This window comes from Zosterops lateralis (genome assembly GCF_965231275.1).
Source record: "Zosterops lateralis genome assembly, chromosome: 3".
Lineage (NCBI taxonomy): Eukaryota > Metazoa > Chordata > Aves > Passeriformes > Zosteropidae > Zosterops > Zosterops lateralis.
Genome location: NC_139764.1, coordinates 18,165,472 through 18,186,401, shown reverse-complemented (window position 1 = coordinate 18,186,401; position 20,930 = coordinate 18,165,472). Strand labels below are relative to the sequence as shown.

The following is a 20,930-nucleotide window of genomic DNA, read 5'->3' as shown; positions in this document are numbered from 1 at the left end:
GTGGAAGTAGGATGGATTTCATATGGAATTATTTTACACTGGTGCCCCTAAAAGTCCTAGAAAGGCCTACTTTCCCTCCTGAGTAGCTCAAGCCCAGCACACCTGCACTGCATATATCACCTATGTTGTGTTCAAATGAAATTTGTGGAGTCCTTTGTGCAGTACAGTGCTCTTACCTCAGGGTCTACGATGGTAACTCTTTAGAACAGGGTGGAAAACAAGCCATCCCTTTGGGAAGGAGATTTTAATTACCTCTTGCCCTAGAGAGAGCTGTCCTCCCAGGTTAGAGCAGAAGGTATTGGAAGGGTGCTGTGGGAAAGATTAGCAAGAGGCTCCTTTACCAAGCCACGGTCGCAAATCAATAGAGGCTTTCAGCTGTCACTGCAACCAATCCCTAAACCATGACCACAAATATTTACTTCTACTGAAAACAGAGAGAATTTACAAAAAAGAGAAACATATTTCCATTCCTTTATTTAGTCATTGAATCAATAAAAATGATTTGAGGATGTGAAGAATTCAAAGTGCTCCAGGATAGTACTCACCTGAGTATACAGCTTATTTTCATAGACCAAAGCTTTCACTCTGCAAGGAGGAAAATATCAACACGGCAGGGCACTCTCAGCATAAACACTTGTGATATGTGTGTGCTCCTTTAACATTTAGTTTTAATCAGAATGGACCAATATCTCTCCATAACATTTAACTTGCTTTCCTTTGTGCAACAGAAAGTGTAAGGCTGTCGATAATTTTTAAAGTACCCATTTCTGTGACACCAGCATGATATTTTTTAATATTTGCTGAATTGATAATGTTCATGGTAGCAAAGTATAATGCGCAATAAACTGCTTTTGTGGCTGATTAAATGCCAAAGTGAGGTGGAGGTATTCAGCAACTGCAAAAGCCGTTTATTTAGTGTATGCCAATGCCATGAACATTATTCCTGTTACACAAGATTTGCTATACCCTAATGTAGAGAAGTAGAAAAGAAATTGTTTCCTTTTCTTGTGAGGGTTGCAATTGCTGTGCTGCTGCAATCTCACACTTCACACTGATATGACATTCGGGAATGTAGCTAGGTTGAGTGGCTTGAGAAAGAGGCTGGTTTACACAGTGAAAAATTATTTAATGGAGTTCTTTGTGTAGGGGAAGCATTATGTAGCTGGGTACTCTGAACTAAATTAAGTGTAGCATGCAAATATTTCAACTTTGGCCTTATAACTTTTGGTAGGAGGAATTCCCTTTTGCTGCTGGGGTTCTTCCTTGAGGATTTTGGCCTGGAAAAGGCAGCTGCAGTCTTAATTACTGGCTTTACCAGATACTTGCTGCCTCATATTGCCTGTATTGTTCCCCCTCACTGACAACTGCCACCAACTGGACCACTGACAGATAAAAAGCAGCAACCATTTGCTATCATCCTTCATGTAACTTTTCTCTCTAGATAGAAGTTGGCAGAAGTTGTGTATAATCCTGATATTTCTCTCCAGGGGCATTTTTTTTTTATTATTGTTTATAAAGAGCTTGTAAGAGAATGGTTTCCTCCTGGTAGGATGGAATAAATACGTCATTGACATACAGTTCTTGTGCTGTGCTATTGCTTCATGATAACATCATTTAAAGAAACTTCCTGCAATTTGATTAGATACAGAATGAGAAAAATAAAAAATTATTATTACTTCTCTCTTGATATATTTTATATATGTTGCCTGTGAGGTATGAAGGGCTGTGGTGATTCTGAGGCACTTAACTGCCATTTTAATTTCTTGTTTGTTTGTTTGTTTGTTTTGCATATTGATTCAATAATGTCATTGATTTTCCATGGATTGATTATTTTTCTGAAGTGTTTCCTCATGAGTTCTCTGACTGAGGAAGGGTTATAGGCTTTTTAATTTGATTGTCATTCATGTTCGTTGTTACCCCCAGAGATGACAGTCTCTTGCTTTGCCATTCACCTGCCATTCTGTTCTTTGTATAGAAGAAACTGAAGCAGAGAAAACTGCTAATCCACCCTCCAGATTGAACAATGTCATTAGTTTGCTGTCACGATATCTTCAAGAGTTGCCATCTGTACTCTTTCAGTGCAGTAGGTTATCATTTATTGCAACAGTGATAAATCTTTCTAGTGGCTATTTCTCAGATTTCACAACTAAATTGGATATGCAAGTGAGCAAACAAAAATTAACAAGGCTCTATTTTAACAGTTGTCTTCTGTTCTTCGTTAGCCCAGATGCTGGATAGTGGACTGCCTTTGCCTGTATTCTGTAAATAGGCTGGGATTAAAATATGCAGAAGAAAGATTTCAGCTGTAAGGAATAGATATCACTGACACATTTAAAGCAACATACCCTGTAGTTACAGTTTGAGTATCATCCATGAAAAAGAAGGTGTTTTATTTATCCATTTTCTGTTTCCCACAGAATTAGTTATAGGGATATGTTTTGGAGCTGGATTTTTTTGTCTCACACATTAATGTTTGCTGTCCTGTGAAGTTGATTCTGATTACAGAATGTTGGATGCAATGCTAATTACTCCAAGGTCACTGAAGTCAGTGCTAACAGTGAGGTGATCATTCAGTGTTTCTCCTCTGTAGGTCCGTATGTGGCAGAGAATGAGGCTGTGAGGACCCTTCCTCTATTCCAGGTTTAAACTCCCTCTTGTTATGTCATTCCTCAAACACTTCAGTCTGCAGTTACCCCAGAACATAATTTTGAGAGTTGAAAGCAACCCTGATTCCTCAGCCATGTCTGCTAAAGGGAGATGCAGTAAGCCAAGGTAACAGCTTTGTTCTGGAAGAGGGGAAAAAAAAAAAGGACTTGGACTTTGTTGACCGCCCTTCCAGTTTTATGCAGGTATGAAGAGTGCATTGGGGAAATTGTTTAGGAGCGATCAATCCTTGTGTGAAGATTGCCTTGTAATGCTGCTCAGGTCAGGGAGACCTTGGTTCATTTGACACATAAGAGCTGCTTGAGTGACTTAGGATATTCCAACACCCACAGGAGCAACCTTAACTTGCACACTAGAGATTTTCCATGTGTTAGGACTGTGATTTCTTGCACAGCTTGCTCATTTGGTATAGATTATCCTGTGGGGTTTCATCGGCAACATCCCTCTGCCTTTGATAAAGTTGAAACTCTCTAGTGTGGGTGTTTAGGATCATAAATGTTCTTTTGTTTTTCCCACGACTCAAGCAAAGTTCTAGGAGTTTTTGTAGTAGCAATCTGTTATGGCAAACTTGATCATGCTGTTCTTCTGTGGTAGTCCTTGCTGAATCTGGGTGTAACTCGTGCAAAGTTGATGAGCGGAATTATCAGTGACATTTCTCAGAATTTGCATTTCCAGTATGATCCTGGCTCTTGATTGAACCCACAATAATTTTTTTTAAGACAGATAAGAATTTAGGAGGAAATTTTTCTCCTAACTATTTGGGGGGAGCTGGGAGATTGTCAGAGTCCAGTGCCTGGAATGCAGAATTAGGGTAGCAGGGCTCTGTTTGGGGTTTTGCTTCTTTCTGATATGTGATTTAGTTCAGGATTAAGTCTTTATATCTCTAAAACTGGAATAATAATATTTGCAATTTGAGACTTACAATGTGCTTTGAGACTAACAGTGAAAAACTCTCAGTAGTGTATTTATTACATTCTGTTTGTAGAGGTTACAAGCAGTATCTAGGAGAAATGAGAATAAAATGAAGCCAAACACACTGATTTAAAAGCAAACTGTTGAAGCCAGGCCTGAACAGTAAAATAGCTTATATGTGCCAATGCCTTTCCTCAGATAGCTCAGAATTAAGTTGCAGGGTTCCAACTGCTGTCAAAAAAGGGAAAAAAATTCCAAGGTTATAACTGTTTAATGGGGGGAAAATGGCTAATTTCTGTCTCTTTAAATTTTGTGGTGGAGAAAATAAGGTCCTTTGATCTCTAAATGAAAGCTTCCAGAGTCATTACATTGAATCAGTTAATCTCTCCCAGTAGTTACCTTATTCTCTCTTCCTCATGGGCATCCTCTTTCATGGTCTCAGTGCTGAGCTTCAAATCAATGAACAAACTGTTACTGCTTCCAACTCAGCCTGCCTAGTGAGCTTTCCTGCTTTCATGCATTGCCAAGCTCTTACCTCAAACCTTGGCACGTCCAAGAGGAGAAGAGGTCCAGTGGAGCCACATGTGTGTTAACCAGACTGGCTCCATCATCTCCATTTATGGGTCAGGCAGTCCCTTGCCTTTTGACAAGAGATGTTTGTGAGGGATTGCATATCCTGTCATTCCCAGGTGACACAGGTAATTCTAAGCAGCTCAAGTGACACAGCAGGGCTAGGGAGTACTCTTGGTCATCCCATTACTTAGTTAAACAAAAATTATTAACCAAAGCAGCAACAGATCTTCCTACCTATGTGTGAGATATCTGTGCCCAGACAAAAGTAAGTTACACTGTGTATGCTGCTGGCTGAATATACTCTTTGTTCAGAATGGTTTTTATTTCTCTCAGGAAAAAAAAAAATTAAAATTTATAGAAATTTCCCACTGTAAGCTCCACAAAGCATATCTATTACTTACAGTATGAGCTACTGTACCTGTTAGAGCACAACTGTACCTGTTAGAGCACAACAAATGCTGTGAAATAGCACCTGGGAAGTTTTGAAGGTGTTACCAGCTAGTGCACACTGTGTGAAACTCAGCAGCTGAGGTTATGAAGCCAGCTCTGTTCTCCTGACATTAATCTGTTCCTTTATGTGAAGAGGTTACAGGGTGTGATGAAACTTGTAGAAGTTGTGTTAGAGTAATTTGGAGGTTTAAACATAAAAGTTAAGCATCAAAAATGAAATGTGATTAGAAAATAACTCATTCTCTCTTTCAGGAAGTAAGTTTTGGTACAAAGTGAATGTTCTCAGACAATTTTATCTTCTGGGCATGTAATACCAGGTATTTTCCTACGTAGTTTGCATGCAGTTCTTTTATTAGAAGCCACCTTGTAATAAGCAACATGGCTTTTTTCACCAATGATGACAGATTTGCTTTATTAATATTCAGATGTCAAATATGTTATCTTCACTGAGACAGAATTTCAGGATAGGCACTTCATCCTTGCATTTCCAAGAGTTGTACAGCCTGTGTTCCAGTTTCTGACTATGAACTTACTTCTCTCTTCATTTACTTCCCTTATTTTGACTTGTGCCCCTTGTCTCTTCCTCCTCTCCTGGGGTGAGAGGCCATAAAGGCCTTGACCCTTTGTTAGTGCTGCTCAGCAATAACAAAAACGTCCCTGTGTTTCCAACAGTATTTTCAGCACACTGAAATTCCATATTGACCCCATTCTACTATGAAGTTAACTCCTCCCAGCTAAACCAGCACATACTTGTATTTGAAAATTTTTCTGTTGTCTGTGCTGATTATCCATTCATCTGTTTCCTAAGCTTATCTCTAGATCACATGGAATACTTCAAAAAGAGAGTTCTGCTCAAGTTCTGTGAGAATAGTGCAGAATCAATTCCTACCTTGTATGAAATTTTGTGGTGCTTTATCAGTGATATTTTCTTTATTTGTTCGAATGTGATTTGGGGCCAGAAGCAACAGACATCTGAATACAGCATTTGATAATTAGCCAGAGCTAAGCTTTTCCTATGTGGGCACCAATAATCTTGGTTTTGCTGTCTTTACTCAAGATCACCCTGTCTCTAATACTCTGTTTAATAGTATTCCAGAATCTGTTATCAAAATCCTTCAGCTTTCTCCAGCACTTTGCTGCCAGCTTTCTTACAAGTCTCATGGCCTACGAGCTCCTTCTGTACCTAAAATAGAACACTTTATAATCCCATTTTTTAAAAAATAATTTTAAAAATCAAGCTTCTCTGTTTCCCTGGCTGTGTGTAATTGTGCATATACATTTTTAAAGATATTTATTTTGTAGACTGAGAGAATTAAGGAAAAAGTTGAAATCAACTGAAACTGAAGTCTTGTGGTATTACTATTTAACACTTCAGTATTTTCTTTGTTTTACCTAGGTTTTAGACATATACCCAGGTTTTAAGGTTTCTAGGTTTTCTCCATTTCTGTGTTCTTTTCTATGTTGGATTCAATCCTTAATTATCTCGTGCCTGGGAGGAAAAGAGACAGCAATTGTTATAGATGAGTGGGTAAATGGCAAGGAAAACAGTCCCAGAGCAAAGCAAAGCTTGTATGCTTCCTGCACTGGGATTTCTAGGGAAATGAGTATTGATAGATGCTTTTACACTACCTTGATGAAACTCTGAGATTCTTAATACATGTTAAGTTGCATGTCCTCATTGTGCCAGTCTGAAGGCTCATCTGTCATGGTACCATGGCAGAAAGCCTTAAATAATTTGGAACATCTATGCACCTTTATAGTGTAATTATTTGAGTGTGATTTCTCACTGGAGCTGGTAAGAATATATATATGTGTGTGTGTGTGTGTGTGTGTGTGTGTGTGTGTGTGTGTGTGTGTGCTATCAAAAAAAACCCCAAAACCCTAAAAAGATCTCGCCTAACCTCAGTTCAGTAAGAGCAAAACCACAGTAAGGATAACAGTATGTATGTATGTATATATATGATATGTGTGTATAAATCTATAAAAACTTGAATTCTGTATGTAACTTCCAATCTTTTTGTGATAAAGTTTTCTCAGTATCATTTTATAGTTCCTAAATGGAAAATTTCACTTGTTCTTTGTCTGATACTTACCAGTGTAATATGTTACTTAAAAATAAAGGAAAAATGTGCATATATCATCATATGAATAATGCAGAAAAATCTGGGTTTTTTTGTAGGAGCTAATGCATTTTATGAGTTTCTGAAAATTGTGTAACAAAAAATAAGATTTGTTTTTACTCTGCCATTGGTAGTGAAGCAGACCAGGTAATACTCTAAGAAAATAAGTGACAGTTAGTGATACTTATGATTTTTTGTGTCCTTTTGCTAATGTGTCTGAACGTCGCATGGAATTTTTCGTGATATGGAGCATTCAGAACTAGTAAAGCAAAATAATAGATTTTTCAAAGGTAGGAACTGTTACTGTGGACCTCATTAAAATTAAAGAATAGATTTCAAACTGATTTCCCTTTAAAAATAATAGTAAGTCTGTTTTGATGGAAAAGAACATCTTCAGATTCCACTTGTGTCCATCTTGTAACATGTTATGTCTGTATTCCTGAAATCTGGCTGTAAGAAATCTGTTATATTTATTTTATTTTTTTTTTTCCCTTCCTCCTTCAGGTCTCCTGGAAGCCTCCTCTGATTCCAAACGGAGAAATCCTCAACTATGAGATCCGCATGCCTGACCCACGCATTGTCATTGCTGGGAACCCTTCATCGAGGCTGAGCCATCTGGTGACCAACCTGGTGCCCTACACCAACTACTCGGTCACGGTGATCGCTTGTACTGGGGGTGATGGCTTTCTAGGAGGCTGCACGGAGAGTTTGCCTACAAGAGTGACCACACCCTCCACAGTTCCTCAGAGTGTCAGCCCCTTGTCCGTGACTCCAATCAGCGAATCCTTTATTGCCGTCTCTTGGCAACCACCACTAAGGCCCAATGGTCCCAATCTGAGGTAAGCTGAGACTAAGAGAGCAGTTTGCTTCTCCTTACCTAAATATGACTCAAAAAGTTCTGAGTGATGCAGATGTTGTCATGTGATCTCTTAATTTTGGTCCTTTTGGAATTCCTCTTTAGGGCTCAGAGAAGAGCCAGGATTATTCAGGGCAAGTGTGTTGCCTGTGCTGGAAGGCTCTGGGTCTCAGTGCTGTCTGAAAAGCTAGAAGGAGCAAGGACAGGATATTTGCAAAGTCATAAGTGGTTTGGGCTGCAGCATCAGCCACTTTTTGATGATGAGTTCAGGCAACAAGTTCCACCAATAAAATGACGAGTAAAAGAAGAGAGCTCTGTTAACACAAGTAATTAACACATCCAATACTCTCAATACTCTGGATTATTCCACATGAAGAGAAAGTGACCGTTTGGAAGGGTGATGACATGAAATAATCTTGAAAAATTAAGTGATGAATAAATTTTAAATGAGACAATTCATGAGAAAAATAGAAGTTAAAGTGCTAGAAGTGTGAGGGCATAGCCAAAATAGGAAATTCAAGGAAGTGGTGGGTTTAGCAGACTGGATTTCATCAAAGGAGCCAAAGAAAGAAATCTCCTCTGAGATTTGTCTGGAATGATGGGGTGGGAATCTTGACTTGAATATTAAATACTGAGCACGTGTGTGTAGATATACATTAAAAAATATGGATTTGAGTGCATAAAGGTTTATAAAGACAAATGTATCTTTATATATACACAATAAAAAATGTCAAATCTTTCATTCTAGTGCTTTAACGTATCGTGAAACATTGTGCATGGAATTATAGCTCTGTACTCCATATGTTCTGGTTAGCAGCTCTCTTCTAGGTGCCCTGATGGGTTCAATAATTATCATGTAATGCTGTTTCAGTTGCGTATGTTAGTACAGCACAGTAGCTTGACTTTTTCTTCAGGCTTAATTAGGGCACACAACTACTGAATGAAATGATGATTGCTCTACAGTAAAATTTGAAGTTTCGGAAAAGCAGTGTCTGTTATTCTGGGGTTAACAACATGACCATTTTACCATAGATTATTGAAGTAATTCAGCACGACCTACATCTGCAGATTTCATTTCTTTCATGGTGTGCCATGCTGCCCTCAACAAGAACAACCACTGAAGCAGCTGCTCTGTACAGCATGATGGAACAAGAAGTCTGCAGCAAGCAGAGTAGCAGCAGCAGCTGCCAGTGGGGGTGATTTACACATGATCGCCACTCGGTGTTCAAAAAAGATTTGATGTTTTTCAAGACTCGTCTATGAAATATATTGGACAGAATATGCCAGGATGGTTTCCTATAAAGCTGTAGTGATCTGTCTTTGGGTTGACACTGATGAACCACTCATGTGAGAGCTGTTCTTGTTATAAAGTCATCTGATTTTTTTGACAGAGTTGGAGTTTAATTAATTTTTGCTATTTAATTTCTGAAGTTATAATCCGAACTTCTGCAGTAATTCAGTTTGGCATCACTAAGTGGCACAATGCTTGCTTGTACCTGTTCAGGAGTATTCCCTAAACTCAAGGGCAAAAGTTGTTGGAAGTTATGCACGTACTCCCTAGCTGCTATGGAGCACAGGAAGTGTCAGATCTGTCATAAGAGCATCTCAGTTGATTTCTGGGTTTGAAGCAACACTAAATCACTGTATGCAGTACCTGTTAAATACCTCTTCATTCAGGGTCTCAAATTTGGGATGGTACTGTCCAACATGTCCTTATCAGACTGGAAATGATCTTGATTTTAGGAAGTTTCAAGTTACACACAAAGCCATTGGTCAGCATGATAATTACAAGAGTGGTGACCCACACCAAGGTACCCTGCAGAAAAATTAAACATGGAAACACATTCACAAATGTGCATTTAAAATGAGAGTGTTTAAAACCTGCCTGAGTCTCCATGTACTTTTGTCTGGAATTTAGCAGTAAGCACCTTTCCAGAATGGTGGAATGGGAGGCAGGGGCAAGATGAAATAGAGCAGCTAGGCACTTAAAAAAAGCAAGTTATGTATTTAAGTGAATATATATGCATATGACCCTAATTTGCTGGGGTATCAAACTGAAACAATTATTGAAAGCATAAATTAAACAGTCCTGTGGAATGTAATGAAGAGTAATAATCTTAAAGATTTTGAACAAATATATCTAATTTTGTTTCCTTTAGAGTGTAGTTTCCTTTGTAATCCCTAGAATGATTAGGAAATGCAAACTCTAATATTATTCCCTTTAGTTTGTGTAGGCACTAAGTGATTTAATTTTTGTTAAATTCCACAAAGGTTTTGTTTAAAAGATGATGGAGAGTGTGTGATGCATCCTGGGTGGAAAGCATGTTTTCCAAATCAGGCAGTCTCATGGCTGACCTGATGAAAGATGGGCTTTGGCTGACCTGCTGTTTGGAACAGAGACAGGAATACTGCTTCAGATACCAATTAAAACCAGGATGAAATAGTTTAGTCTTTCAAGCTCACATCATGAATTTCTACCCAAACACAAAGGTGCCTTGCTAAGGTCTACAGATGGCTGAAACAGTTAACTCATTCTGTGCCTGTTATCTCCTGTAATTTACACTGTGGTTATTTGCAAACACATTAAGTACAAAGACACACTTAAGCTACTACTAATAGTAAAATAATAATGGCAATGCTCTTTGTTTCAGTACATTTGCAAGAAAGAGACATAATCATTTCATGTTCTGGAGCAACCTGTGCTTATCATGCAAGCCTGCATAAGACACTTTTGTGGGCTATTTGGACTTGATCTTGATATCATTTCCACAAAGTTTAAAATCTGTAAATCCTTAAATAAACTAGGGGTTTTTTTTTCAAGTGGAAATGCTTCATTTTCCGTTTTCATAGTAGTTTCCTTTTTTTTTTTTTTTTCTAATTAAGTAATTGAATGTTTTAATTCACAAAACATTAAAAAGAATGTTTATCTCAGGAAGTTTACAGCTGTAAAAACAAAATAATGTGTGGCTTTAAAAAAACCTGGTTGGGTTCTTTTTTTTTTTTTTTTTTGTGTAATAACATTAGTTGAGATAATCCTGGTGTTCTGCTTGTCTTTTGTGTTAGATATGAGCTCCTGAGACGTAAAATCCAGCAACCACTTGCATCAAATCCCCCTGAAGATTTAAATCTGTGGCACAATATTTACTCAGGAACTCAGTGGTTTTATGAAGATAAGGGTCTTAGCAGGTGAGATTACAAAAACTATAAAAACAAATGCTGGCATTTTGTATAGTGTATGTTTAATAGTTCAAAGTGTTTCTTGTGTCTTTATGTAGTGAACATATTAATTATGTAATGAAATATTTTTTTTCATCATCTTTGGTGTTAATCATTCTAATATGCAGGGATTTATTATTAGTGTGTCATTCTTGACTCATACATTGTTTTGCTTTGAAAAACAAATGAAAATAAAGATCTCATGAAATTTTAGCATCGATATGCTCATGCAATCAAACCATTTAGATTTATGTGTACAGATGCTGTAGATTTGCGTGTTGTCAAAGTTAAAGCACAGGCAGAATGCGCGTTTGAGGGAAACATCTGAAAATTGTTTTCAGCAATGTTTTTTTACCTGACTTTGTTATGTTAGCTTCATCACCATTAAATGTAGGGTGTTGAGAGTGGGGAAATGGAGTGTGTGCTCTGTTGCCTCAGTATGTAGCAGACCTGTTGTGTGGGGGAGAGCAAGACATTTCCTCTTGATTCAACCTTAATTTCTACATCTTGAAGTCAAGGCTATTGCTTCTTAAGACAAAACACACAAATTAAGAAATTGTAATGGAAGATTCAGTATGAATTCTGCATTGGCTTTTTTAGGTAAAGTCTCAGAAAAACCCTCATGGATGGTTTCAGGGTGTGTATGTGTTCTGTGTGCTGGCGTGCTTTATGAGAACTCCATGTCAATCACTGACCCTCAAAATCTGTACTGTCCTTCTGTAAAAATTGTGTGAGCATCCCTACTGAGCATAATGGGAATCATGAGAATGGGACCTCTGCTCCTGTCAGAGGCACACCTAAGCAAGCTGAGGGCTACTGCCTCTGGCTTGCTTCTGCCTACTTGCTGAAAGTCACTGCTCATTTCCATCTGTTGCAATAATTGCTCACAGAGCTGTTCTTGTACCAATCCTGCCCAAGCATCCATTTCTTTCTCTCAACCATGCATGAAAGTCCACATAGAGTTGCCATTGGTTTTAGCTTTGCATATTTTAGTGGTGCAGCATATTTTAGTGTGTGTAGCAGTTACGTCAGCAATTCAGAGGTGGCAATTCAGACAGAGCTTCAGTGACTGGTCATTAGGCACCATGAAATTTTGGATTGAATAAGCCATGGCCAAAAAGTATGCCTAACCCTTGCACACACCTGAACACTTCTCCTGGAGATGGTTCTGCAACCTGCAGCTATGTTTTTGCAGTCAACAATACAGAATAAGTTTGTGGCTGGAGAGGAGATGCTGCAGAGAGGCTCAACCACTCAAGCCTTATTTTTCCTGAAAGAAAAGTCATATATCAGCATTTATTTTCATTTGTCGTACTTTAGGCATGTTGCAGAATTACTAATCTTGTCAGATGGTTTCTTCATTTCTAATAGGCTACAACAAACTCATTTTATTTTCATTGTTGAAAATATGCATCAAAAAGATGAATCACAAGTTCTCATCAATAAATTGCAAGTCTAGAGTCCATTTTTTTATTATTGTATGTGCGCTACAATGTCCAAGAAAAAACTAAATGTTTGCAAGTGACAGAAGACACAGAGAGAAATAAGATGTGTTTTGTAAATTTTGCCTGTTCGTCAATGCTTAGAGTTAGAGTTGGAGCTAGTGAGTTCCCATTAATTTGCTTTCTTTGCAGTGGGACTGCTAAAGCTTAGCTCTTTTAAAAATTAGAGTGTTATAGCAAAGCATCTAAAAAAAATATAAAAAGTAAAGTAAATATACACTGTGAGTGAGTATTTTTGTACTAAAATCTCTAAATATTTGGCATTTATTGTAGGCTCCTTTATTGCATCTGTAGACATTTATCCCAGTGCAGCTTCAGTGAAAATTTGAACAAGATGATCCTGAGTTCTGTCTTTGTGCAGTTTTGTGAGAGGCTTTTTATGAGGAAATTAAATTTGAGATTATGAAATCCCACTTAAAGTACATTAATACGCCTTTTGCCATAGGGAAGAAATTATGACATGACAGTCACTTGGTTTACTAAATACACATGTAGTTTTTAATAAATCTGTGTAATTGGAATATGCAAGGTTCTGAGAAAAATTACTTTATTAAATGAATTTGAACTCCTAGGTGCCTTTTTTGGGATGTTTTTGTAGTAGAAGAGTCCTGACTGTGTGGTGAATCCCTTTTACAAATGAGACTGCAAGTTAAAATCAATGGGTTTCCCAAAAGAGGAAAAAAGCCTCATTTGATTAAATTCTGATCCAAATTTTGGCAGGTTGCCACCACTGTAATTACATATTGAATTGAGCTATAATCTCTCAACACCTCAGAAGCTACAACTATGAAGAAGTGAAATAATGTGTTTTATTTTTGTTACCATGTTAATCGTGCTGAATAATTTCCACAAAATAGATGCCTCTTATGAAGTCTTCATTGGTGCATCCCATACAGATGAATTTTTGTGCAGGGGAAGAAGAAACAACAAAACTTTGACACAGGCAGAAGGCTTACAGCAAATATTTTCTATGTCTGCATTTTTCATTCCACTTAATTATTTTTAAAATGTCTTAGGTACACAACATACGAGTACAAGCTCATAGTGCACAACGAGGTGGGATATACATCAAGTGAAGAAGTGATAGCCACTACATTAGCAGGATTACCAGAGAGAGGAAGTGTCCTCGTTGCACGTGCTGTTAATCACACTGCTGTAGAAGTGGAATGGTCAAAACCAAGTAAGTGTGCTTAGTATTTATTCCAGTAACTAGATGTTAACCTGCCATCACTTACCATGGCCTGCCTTGCTCTCAGAGGAAACACAGTCCTTGCCTTGATTTATAATATACCTAAGTGTCCTTGAAAGGAGAGGAAAGAAATAGGGGGTAAAAATGTGCACATTTTGCTCTTTCTCAGTCATGTCCGTATTTATAATATGCTCTTTCTGCAGGATGAGAATAGTGAAAATGAAGAAATAGTTAATGCAAACTCGTGAGACATGTATAAAGCAGTACTACACAAAACCCTGTTGTCTTTGTGGCCGATTTCATCCCTTTGTATAAAAATTTACATCTACATTCCTTCACGATGAGAAGATTCCCTTTCTCTTTCATTATGATCTTCTCCTTAAAATGAATTTAGCCAATTTCTCTAGTTGGTTTGTTAATACAGCAGTGGGGAATTTCTTCATGACTTAAATGCAAATGATATTTTAAGGACTGGGTGCTGAATTGCAGCAAATGTAGCCTTTTTATTTTATAATTGCATGCCTGAAGTAAGCATGCTTATAAAAACTGACAAATGTAATAGATCTGAAGCAGCTCACTGAAGTTTCATTACCTTAGTAATCTAAACCCCTGACCTTCTAGATGTAGGTAATGCAATCTGGTTTTATTTTCATTCATATCTTAGAAATTTCCTTCATATATGTTTGTGAATATAGAAGTTAAACACCACGACAAGGCTATTCATTATTTAAAAACCTTATCATATTTTATTACTTCTTATGTTGCAAATAACCGTATTAACTATTTTGTATATCAGTGCTTCATTCTTTTACATAATATTAGTTTTCAAATTTGTTTTTTGTTTTCTTTAGGAACTTGGGAGCCCTCAATATAAGTTGCCTTGCTGTCTTTCCCTACTGAAAGTTTCTGACTTCTAAGGATTTATGCCTTGTATCAGTACCACTTAAAAGTAGTGCATCGTTCTTGATTAAGAGTTTCAGTGACAAAGCCATATGTTATTAAGTCTGAAAAGATGCTTTTGGCTTTTATCAGTGCTCTGTCCCAGTGAGCTGAGTCCTGTTCAGTTAGTACTGTGTGTCATTTCAAGAGTTTTGTGTTAGTGCTTACAGTTTTCGTTGTAATTATACTTTTCATCTCAGTGTCTAGTGGAAAAGCAGTTGCATTTAGTCAGACCTGAACTTAAACTGTTTGACAAAGGACAGATAAGATAACAGATGACATCTGAGTCACTAAAATGGAGAAGACTTGCCTGGAATCCATCAACTCAGATCAGTGAATATCTTTCACTGTGTAGCCAGAAAATTGTATCTTTTTTCTGGGGAAGTTAGTGCTGGGAAAAATGCATTTTAGAAATGTGAGGATTTGGGGGTTTTGCCCTGTCTGTAAAATGCTTCTGAATGTATTACAGCTTTACATGCAGATGATGTGCTCGTGCTTGTTCTGAAACAAAACCACGCAGCTTCTCACTGTTCTGTGAATGGCCGAAATATCATCTGGGTAAAGCTGAATGTCACTGAAATTTATGGCATAGGCACAAGTCCTTTATTTGTGGCTAGAGGAATAACACAGGATTGGAATGAACTCAAAGTGTTGTTTGAAGGGAAGGAGCAAAAAGGCCTGCACATCACTGCTGGCAGTGGGTTTTACCTGTTAATTTGTTTATTCTGTTGTCTTCATGGGGATGTCTAGAGAAAGAAAGCTTTCTCCAGTGTTGGATAGGATGATGAACCATTAATGATACTGACAAATTAGGGAGAGCAGACTTCATCACTCCTTAAAAGGATGAAATTGGAGGCACTTGATGGATTTTTTCCTTTTTTTTTAAATAAGAGAGTCTGAATAAAATTTGGTTTACTCTTCACAATAAATGTTGTTAATAAAGAAACTTGCTGACTGAAGATTTCCCAGCTGATGTCCCAATGTTTTTCCTTTCTTTTCCCAGCACTGCAGGATTTGCAAGGAGATGTTGTTTACTACACCCTCTTCTTGAATTCTACTGATGAGAGAAGATCTCTGAGGATCCAGGCTGATGTAAACTCTGCAGTCATAGATGATTTGCAGCCCAACACAGAGTATCGGATATTTTCTCAAGTTTTTAATGGAGTCCACAGCATCGACAGTGAAGTTGTGCATGTGACTACCTCAGATGGAGGTTGGTTAGCAGTGAACGCAGCTTGTCTTAAAATCTGAGAATGAAATTGATTGATTTTTGTTAGGGTTGAGATCAGTCATCCTTCCATTATAAAATTTCCGGTATAAAAGGAAAAAGGTTTAAAACGTTAAAATGCTTAAGTGCTGGTTGTCATCATGTGGTAGATCAATAAACGGTCCCACTGAGACAGAAGCAAAAGCTTTAATAGCAGATATTAACCCAGTTTGTTCTCATCTTCTCCTGCATATTCCTGTCTGTGTGCACTAAGTTTGGAACTGAGTTCATATCAATAAATGGTGAAATTTAGAAACAATTAATGGGTTTTTTAAAAGATTTGCTCTGTGAAGCGACATGCTTCTGACATGACAGTTGTACACAAGGCCTTTCCTGAGTCACTAGAAACTCTGAGTGCTAGTTCAGCCTCTAAGAAAATTCTTTATGAGTCATTTCTATGCCAGTGGGCAAGTGCAGAGCTGGGGGTGGAGGTTGAGGATAAAATAATAATTAAAAAAAATTGTGCATCTGAAATGTGTTTAGAATGGTCTTTCTAATCTTTTTGCTTTATAAAGTCTCATTATAAACATTATAATATCATTACCTCAGAAGCAAGTGTTCCAGGTCATTAGCAAAGCACTTTAAGGGAGGATTCCATTTCCTTTCTCATGCCAAAGGTCAGCACCTTTTGTTTATAAAATAGAATTGATGGTAAGGGCAATTTTTCAACTGGTAAAGATGGGTCCTTATGATAAAAATAGGCCTTTGCATAGTTATTTCTGACATGCTTAGATAATTATGTAATTTAACGCTACGGAAGGTGTTGGTTTTTTTCTTCTTTTTTTTTTTAAATAAATGTTAGACTTCATCATTACCTATAGTAATCAACATTTGAAACCATTTACATAATGGCAATATTGCATATTGCTTCATCTATAAGGCTGATAATGTCACGTTCCATCACACATAAGGTATTTTGGTCTCAGGTTTTGCTTTAAAAGCAAAATGCTCTATTCTTTTTTTTTTCTTTTTTCTTTTTTTTTTTTTTTTTTTTTAAGAATTGGGATTGTGGGGACATAAAAATAATATTTGCATGTTGGCAGTGCAGATGAGTGAGTAATTTATCATCATATCTCACTGGCCACATACTACTGATGATTGACACTGTGCTGCTGGTATAAAGCATTTTACCATCAGCTCTCATGATTTCTAACTGAGAGTATAATAAGCCAGTTTACAGAAGACTACAGACTGTGATAACTTCATCAGAGGAAAGCAGATAAGCAGTGAACCCTTTGCTAAACCTAAATACTAATCTGCATTTGGTTAAACAAGTGCTTTTGCAGAGACAGCTGGAGTTTATTCAGTTTCTTCCTTTATTTCTAGAGCCTGAGGGCATGTTCCCTCCAGAGGTTGTCATCATCAACAGTACAGCTGTACGTGTCATCTGGACATCGCCTTCAAACCCGAATGGTGTTGTCATTGGGTACTCTGTCTATGTAAATAACCAGCAGTACAGGACTGGAATGAGCGAGCCAGGATCCTTTCTTTTGGCAGATTTGTCTCCCTTCACCGTGTATGATATACAGGTTAGAATATATTTTCTGGGTTGTGTGACATACTTTAATTTTACTTATTTACTTCTACTTGGATTTCCAAGAAGGATATTGTTTCGTAAATTTCTTTACACACATGGACACGTGTTTGCACGGATGCTTGAATGCATATCCACACAAGAAATATATTTATTTTAGCATGTTATGGTTTGTGTACACTTTTCATCACAAATTTCCATTATCTCTTTTTTCAAAATGTCAAAACTCCATTTACTTTCCCCTAAATGCTTTGTGCTTCAGCATTAGCAATGCCCCAACATATATTAAAAGAGGCAAAGATTCTACTCCTACTCATTAAAAGAAAATTGCAATTGTTTAAGAAACATCAGGCATGCATGATATAGCTGTACAGTGAAATAATGATGTTGCATTTAATGCCCCATTATCAATTATTTTTTCCTTATCCTTTTGAGGAGGCAACAGAGCTGATCTCTGAAATCATCACAGCACTTTCTGTGGTCTTAATACATGCAACTTTTTTCTTTTTTTTCCCCTTTCTCTCTCTTCGCCTCTCTAGTCACATATCTAGTGAAAGGCAAAATACTGTGGGCAAAAACATATTAAAAAAAATAATAAAGAAATCTTTCTATCCTGACTTTGTATTACTCTCTTCAAGAAATGGATTTTGACACTTAATTGTAACTATTCCTGTCTATTTCATGAAGGTTTGGTTTACATTATTATATATGAGACAAACTTAGTAGTACCATGTATACTTCATTCTGAAAATTTGCAGCCAGTTACTCCATGCCATAAATAAACATCACAGACAGGCACACTGTAACAGATTTCCATGTTCCAGCCCCTCTGAAGCAGCAAACCTCCATCCATGAATACACATATGACTTTCTGAATGCCACTTGAAAACACATTTGTCTTTTCTCAATAACAATGCAAATTCAGTGTACTGCCTCACTTATAGACTCTCTATATTAATTTACCATGGCCACCTTCTGTTGCTTGAGATGTTAATTATTCTTCTCTTCTGCTGTGCTAGTATTTATATTTGCATCAATGTGATAGGCAAAACCAAAGTAAGGTGTCTTTATTTTTTTTCCTTTTGATTCTTTTTCTTCTTTCCCTGGAAACAATATTATCTTGGATACATGTGCATCTCACTGGTAATCTTACTGCATTATTTTTAATTTTCATTTTTTTTTATTTGGCATAACTTCCCTGTTGACAATACAGAAACAATGTTATGATCCTTCACTTCCTATTGCACTTTTCCTCTTCTTAGTTTAATCCCAAGAACTGAAGGAATAAGATTTTATTTCTGTGACATATTTTCATTAAAAACAGTATGATTTCTGTTTGCATTTCTCACTTTTAATTTACAAAATAGACATGAAGGAACAGGAAACACTAAGAAAAAATAATTTTTATTTTTATATGAGACTATATAGTAGAAATAGAAACCTTACTCAAGGCCTCAAATGAAAGCACATTTTTTCAGTGTTGTGTACAGGGGTTTACATATACATGCAGAAAAACAAATTCACTGCAACTCTTTTGGTGATAATTTAATAGCAAGCAGCAATTAGTGCCAGAGGGCTGCATGTACCCGTCTTTTGAAAATGGTGTGGGAAAATGTGATACAGTGCAGTATATCTCTGACAGATATACTTATCTCAAAGCTGCAGTATTTTCCTGGTTGTATGGAATCTGTTAAAAGGAAAAAAAATTATATCTTGGGTGAAGAGAAAGTCTAAACAAGTAGTGGAGCTGAAAAATTTCTGTAGCTGAGTATGTGAACCTGGTGTTCCTCTCCATCAGATGGAAGCCTGCACGGTGTATGCCTGTGTGAGGAGCAATGGGACCCAGATCACCACTGTGGAAGATGAGCCAAAGCAGCTGTCAGCACCCATTATTCACGTAATTGGCTCAAGGTACTGTGCTATAGGTGGCTTTCGTGTAGCAGGGAGATTTGTAGCTGGAATGGGGACCAGAATGTAAAGTTGTCTTCTCAAAATTGAATAAGGTGCATGAAAGAATTCAGTATAGACTTTTGAAACAGTTTTAGTGGTTGTTATCTTTGGTCTTGGAGTTTTTCCGCTGAAAGATCAATCAAAGAAGTCTCACCCTTGGTTGATTGTACATACCCATTTGGATATCACTGTGCTGTGATAATAAATAAGGCATAAGTTGAAATAGTTAGGAGAAGAAATGTAGTGGAATGAAAATTATCACATTCTGCTGTCAGTTAAGAAGAGGAAGATTAATGTTCGGGGAGCAATGTGATGCTGATAATGGAAACTTAGAATAATTCTGGGTAAAAAAAAAAGTCACCTATCACAGCAGTAAGAATTAGTAAGCTATCCGAAAAGGTGTGCATATCTGTGTCTCCTTGAACCACTCACTGTTTGCCTATCCACTACATCCACAGGCATGGGCAAACTTCTTGATTGTAAAGGGAGCATCAAATTTGCAGTCCTTAGAAGCAGCCTAATAGAACTTAATACAATGATTCCTTGGGAACCAATATCTTCCAAAGAAAAAGTAAAATGCAACTTGTGAACTCATATTTCAGAATTACACCAACAGTAAAGCAGTTAACCTGCTGTGTTTGTGTTATTGTTCCTGTGGTTTTCCAGTTCTGGTGGAGTATGCTCATTAGCAGTGTTTCTTTTATCAAAAGAAAAAAAAAATCTTTTGTAAATAACTAGTATCTAACATCTGAGCCTTCAGAAATGGCTGACAGAATGGAGTTGCCTCTCCAGTCTTTTAAGGGCTTTGGCTTCCTGTTTGCTATTTATATATTTTGCTTGAATTGAGCATTTGTGTCTGTATAAGGGTGAAATTAAGCTTGCTATTTTTCTGTCACACATATAGATACAGTCAAGGCTTGTTTGATGATAAGAACTCAATTCAGGATCTCTTCTTTTGCCCTTGGCTTTAACTTATGTATGCCTTTGTCTGTATTGTCCACACTTGTCTGTACTGCAAACACTTATGCATGTTTCTGCTATTATATATAGACTAAATATGTCATAACACATGAATGCAAAAGGATCAAAAATGCCTTCCTACTTTATAATCTGCTCAGCCAGAAACAGACTCTGTTTCTACATTGCCTTTTCCTACATGTCATATTATCATCAGCTGTTCTTATATCCCAAAAGAATACTAACTACTGATCGATTGCCCGGACATGTCTGGCCGTGGCCTACACGTGCCCCGGGTAGTTCATTTATTTGCCACGGTGGATTTGCTAGAGTGGAATTTAATCAATAGCTAATTCATTAATTCTGGTCCTCGAGTATGTAGGGATTGTGCAGTATAAAAATGACTGGCTGGCTTCGGCTTTGATTGAAATATGACAAACACTACAGCTGACAGCCTTGGCAGGTGCTGGGCTGAATATGAATTTTGCTTGTTTATCCTCCATAAAAGAAAAAGCTTGGGAAAAAAAAAAAAAAATCCAGTTTGTGTGAACAAGAGGACATTTTAATACATATCTGTCATCAGAAAGCAAAAAAAGGCATTTCTAGAGTATAGGCTCATGGGATACCCAAGATATAATAAAGCCTTTGCAGTTTATTGTCTTTAATTGGAACCATGGTGTTTTCCCCTCTTCTGAATCAGTTTGGGAGGCTGTATTATTGATGAGAATGCTGTAGGATAATGTCTTTGTAGCATTCGCAAATAATTGTTTTAAAATTTGCCTCAAGGTGCTACATGACAGA

General features: G+C 37.2%; 1 protein-coding gene across 1 annotated transcript in view; it reads left to right on the top strand.

Moving 5' to 3' along the window:
* The window catches only part of USH2A (usherin), a gene marked incomplete at its 5' end in the record, with an annotated part of 372,289 nt that overhangs the window by 243,594 nt on the left and 107,765 nt on the right, over positions 1-20,930 (top strand). The window contains 6 exons of the mRNA XM_083856830.1: positions 7,224-7,558; positions 10,639-10,761; positions 13,310-13,473; positions 15,425-15,634; positions 17,015-17,217; positions 19,021-19,133. Of these exons, the coding sequence (XP_083712956.1) occupies positions 7,224-7,558; positions 10,639-10,761; positions 13,310-13,473; positions 15,425-15,634; positions 17,015-17,217; positions 19,021-19,133 (1,148 nt within the window). The remainder of the gene's footprint in view (positions 1-7,223; positions 7,559-10,638; positions 10,762-13,309; positions 13,474-15,424; positions 15,635-17,014; positions 17,218-19,020; positions 19,134-20,930) is intronic.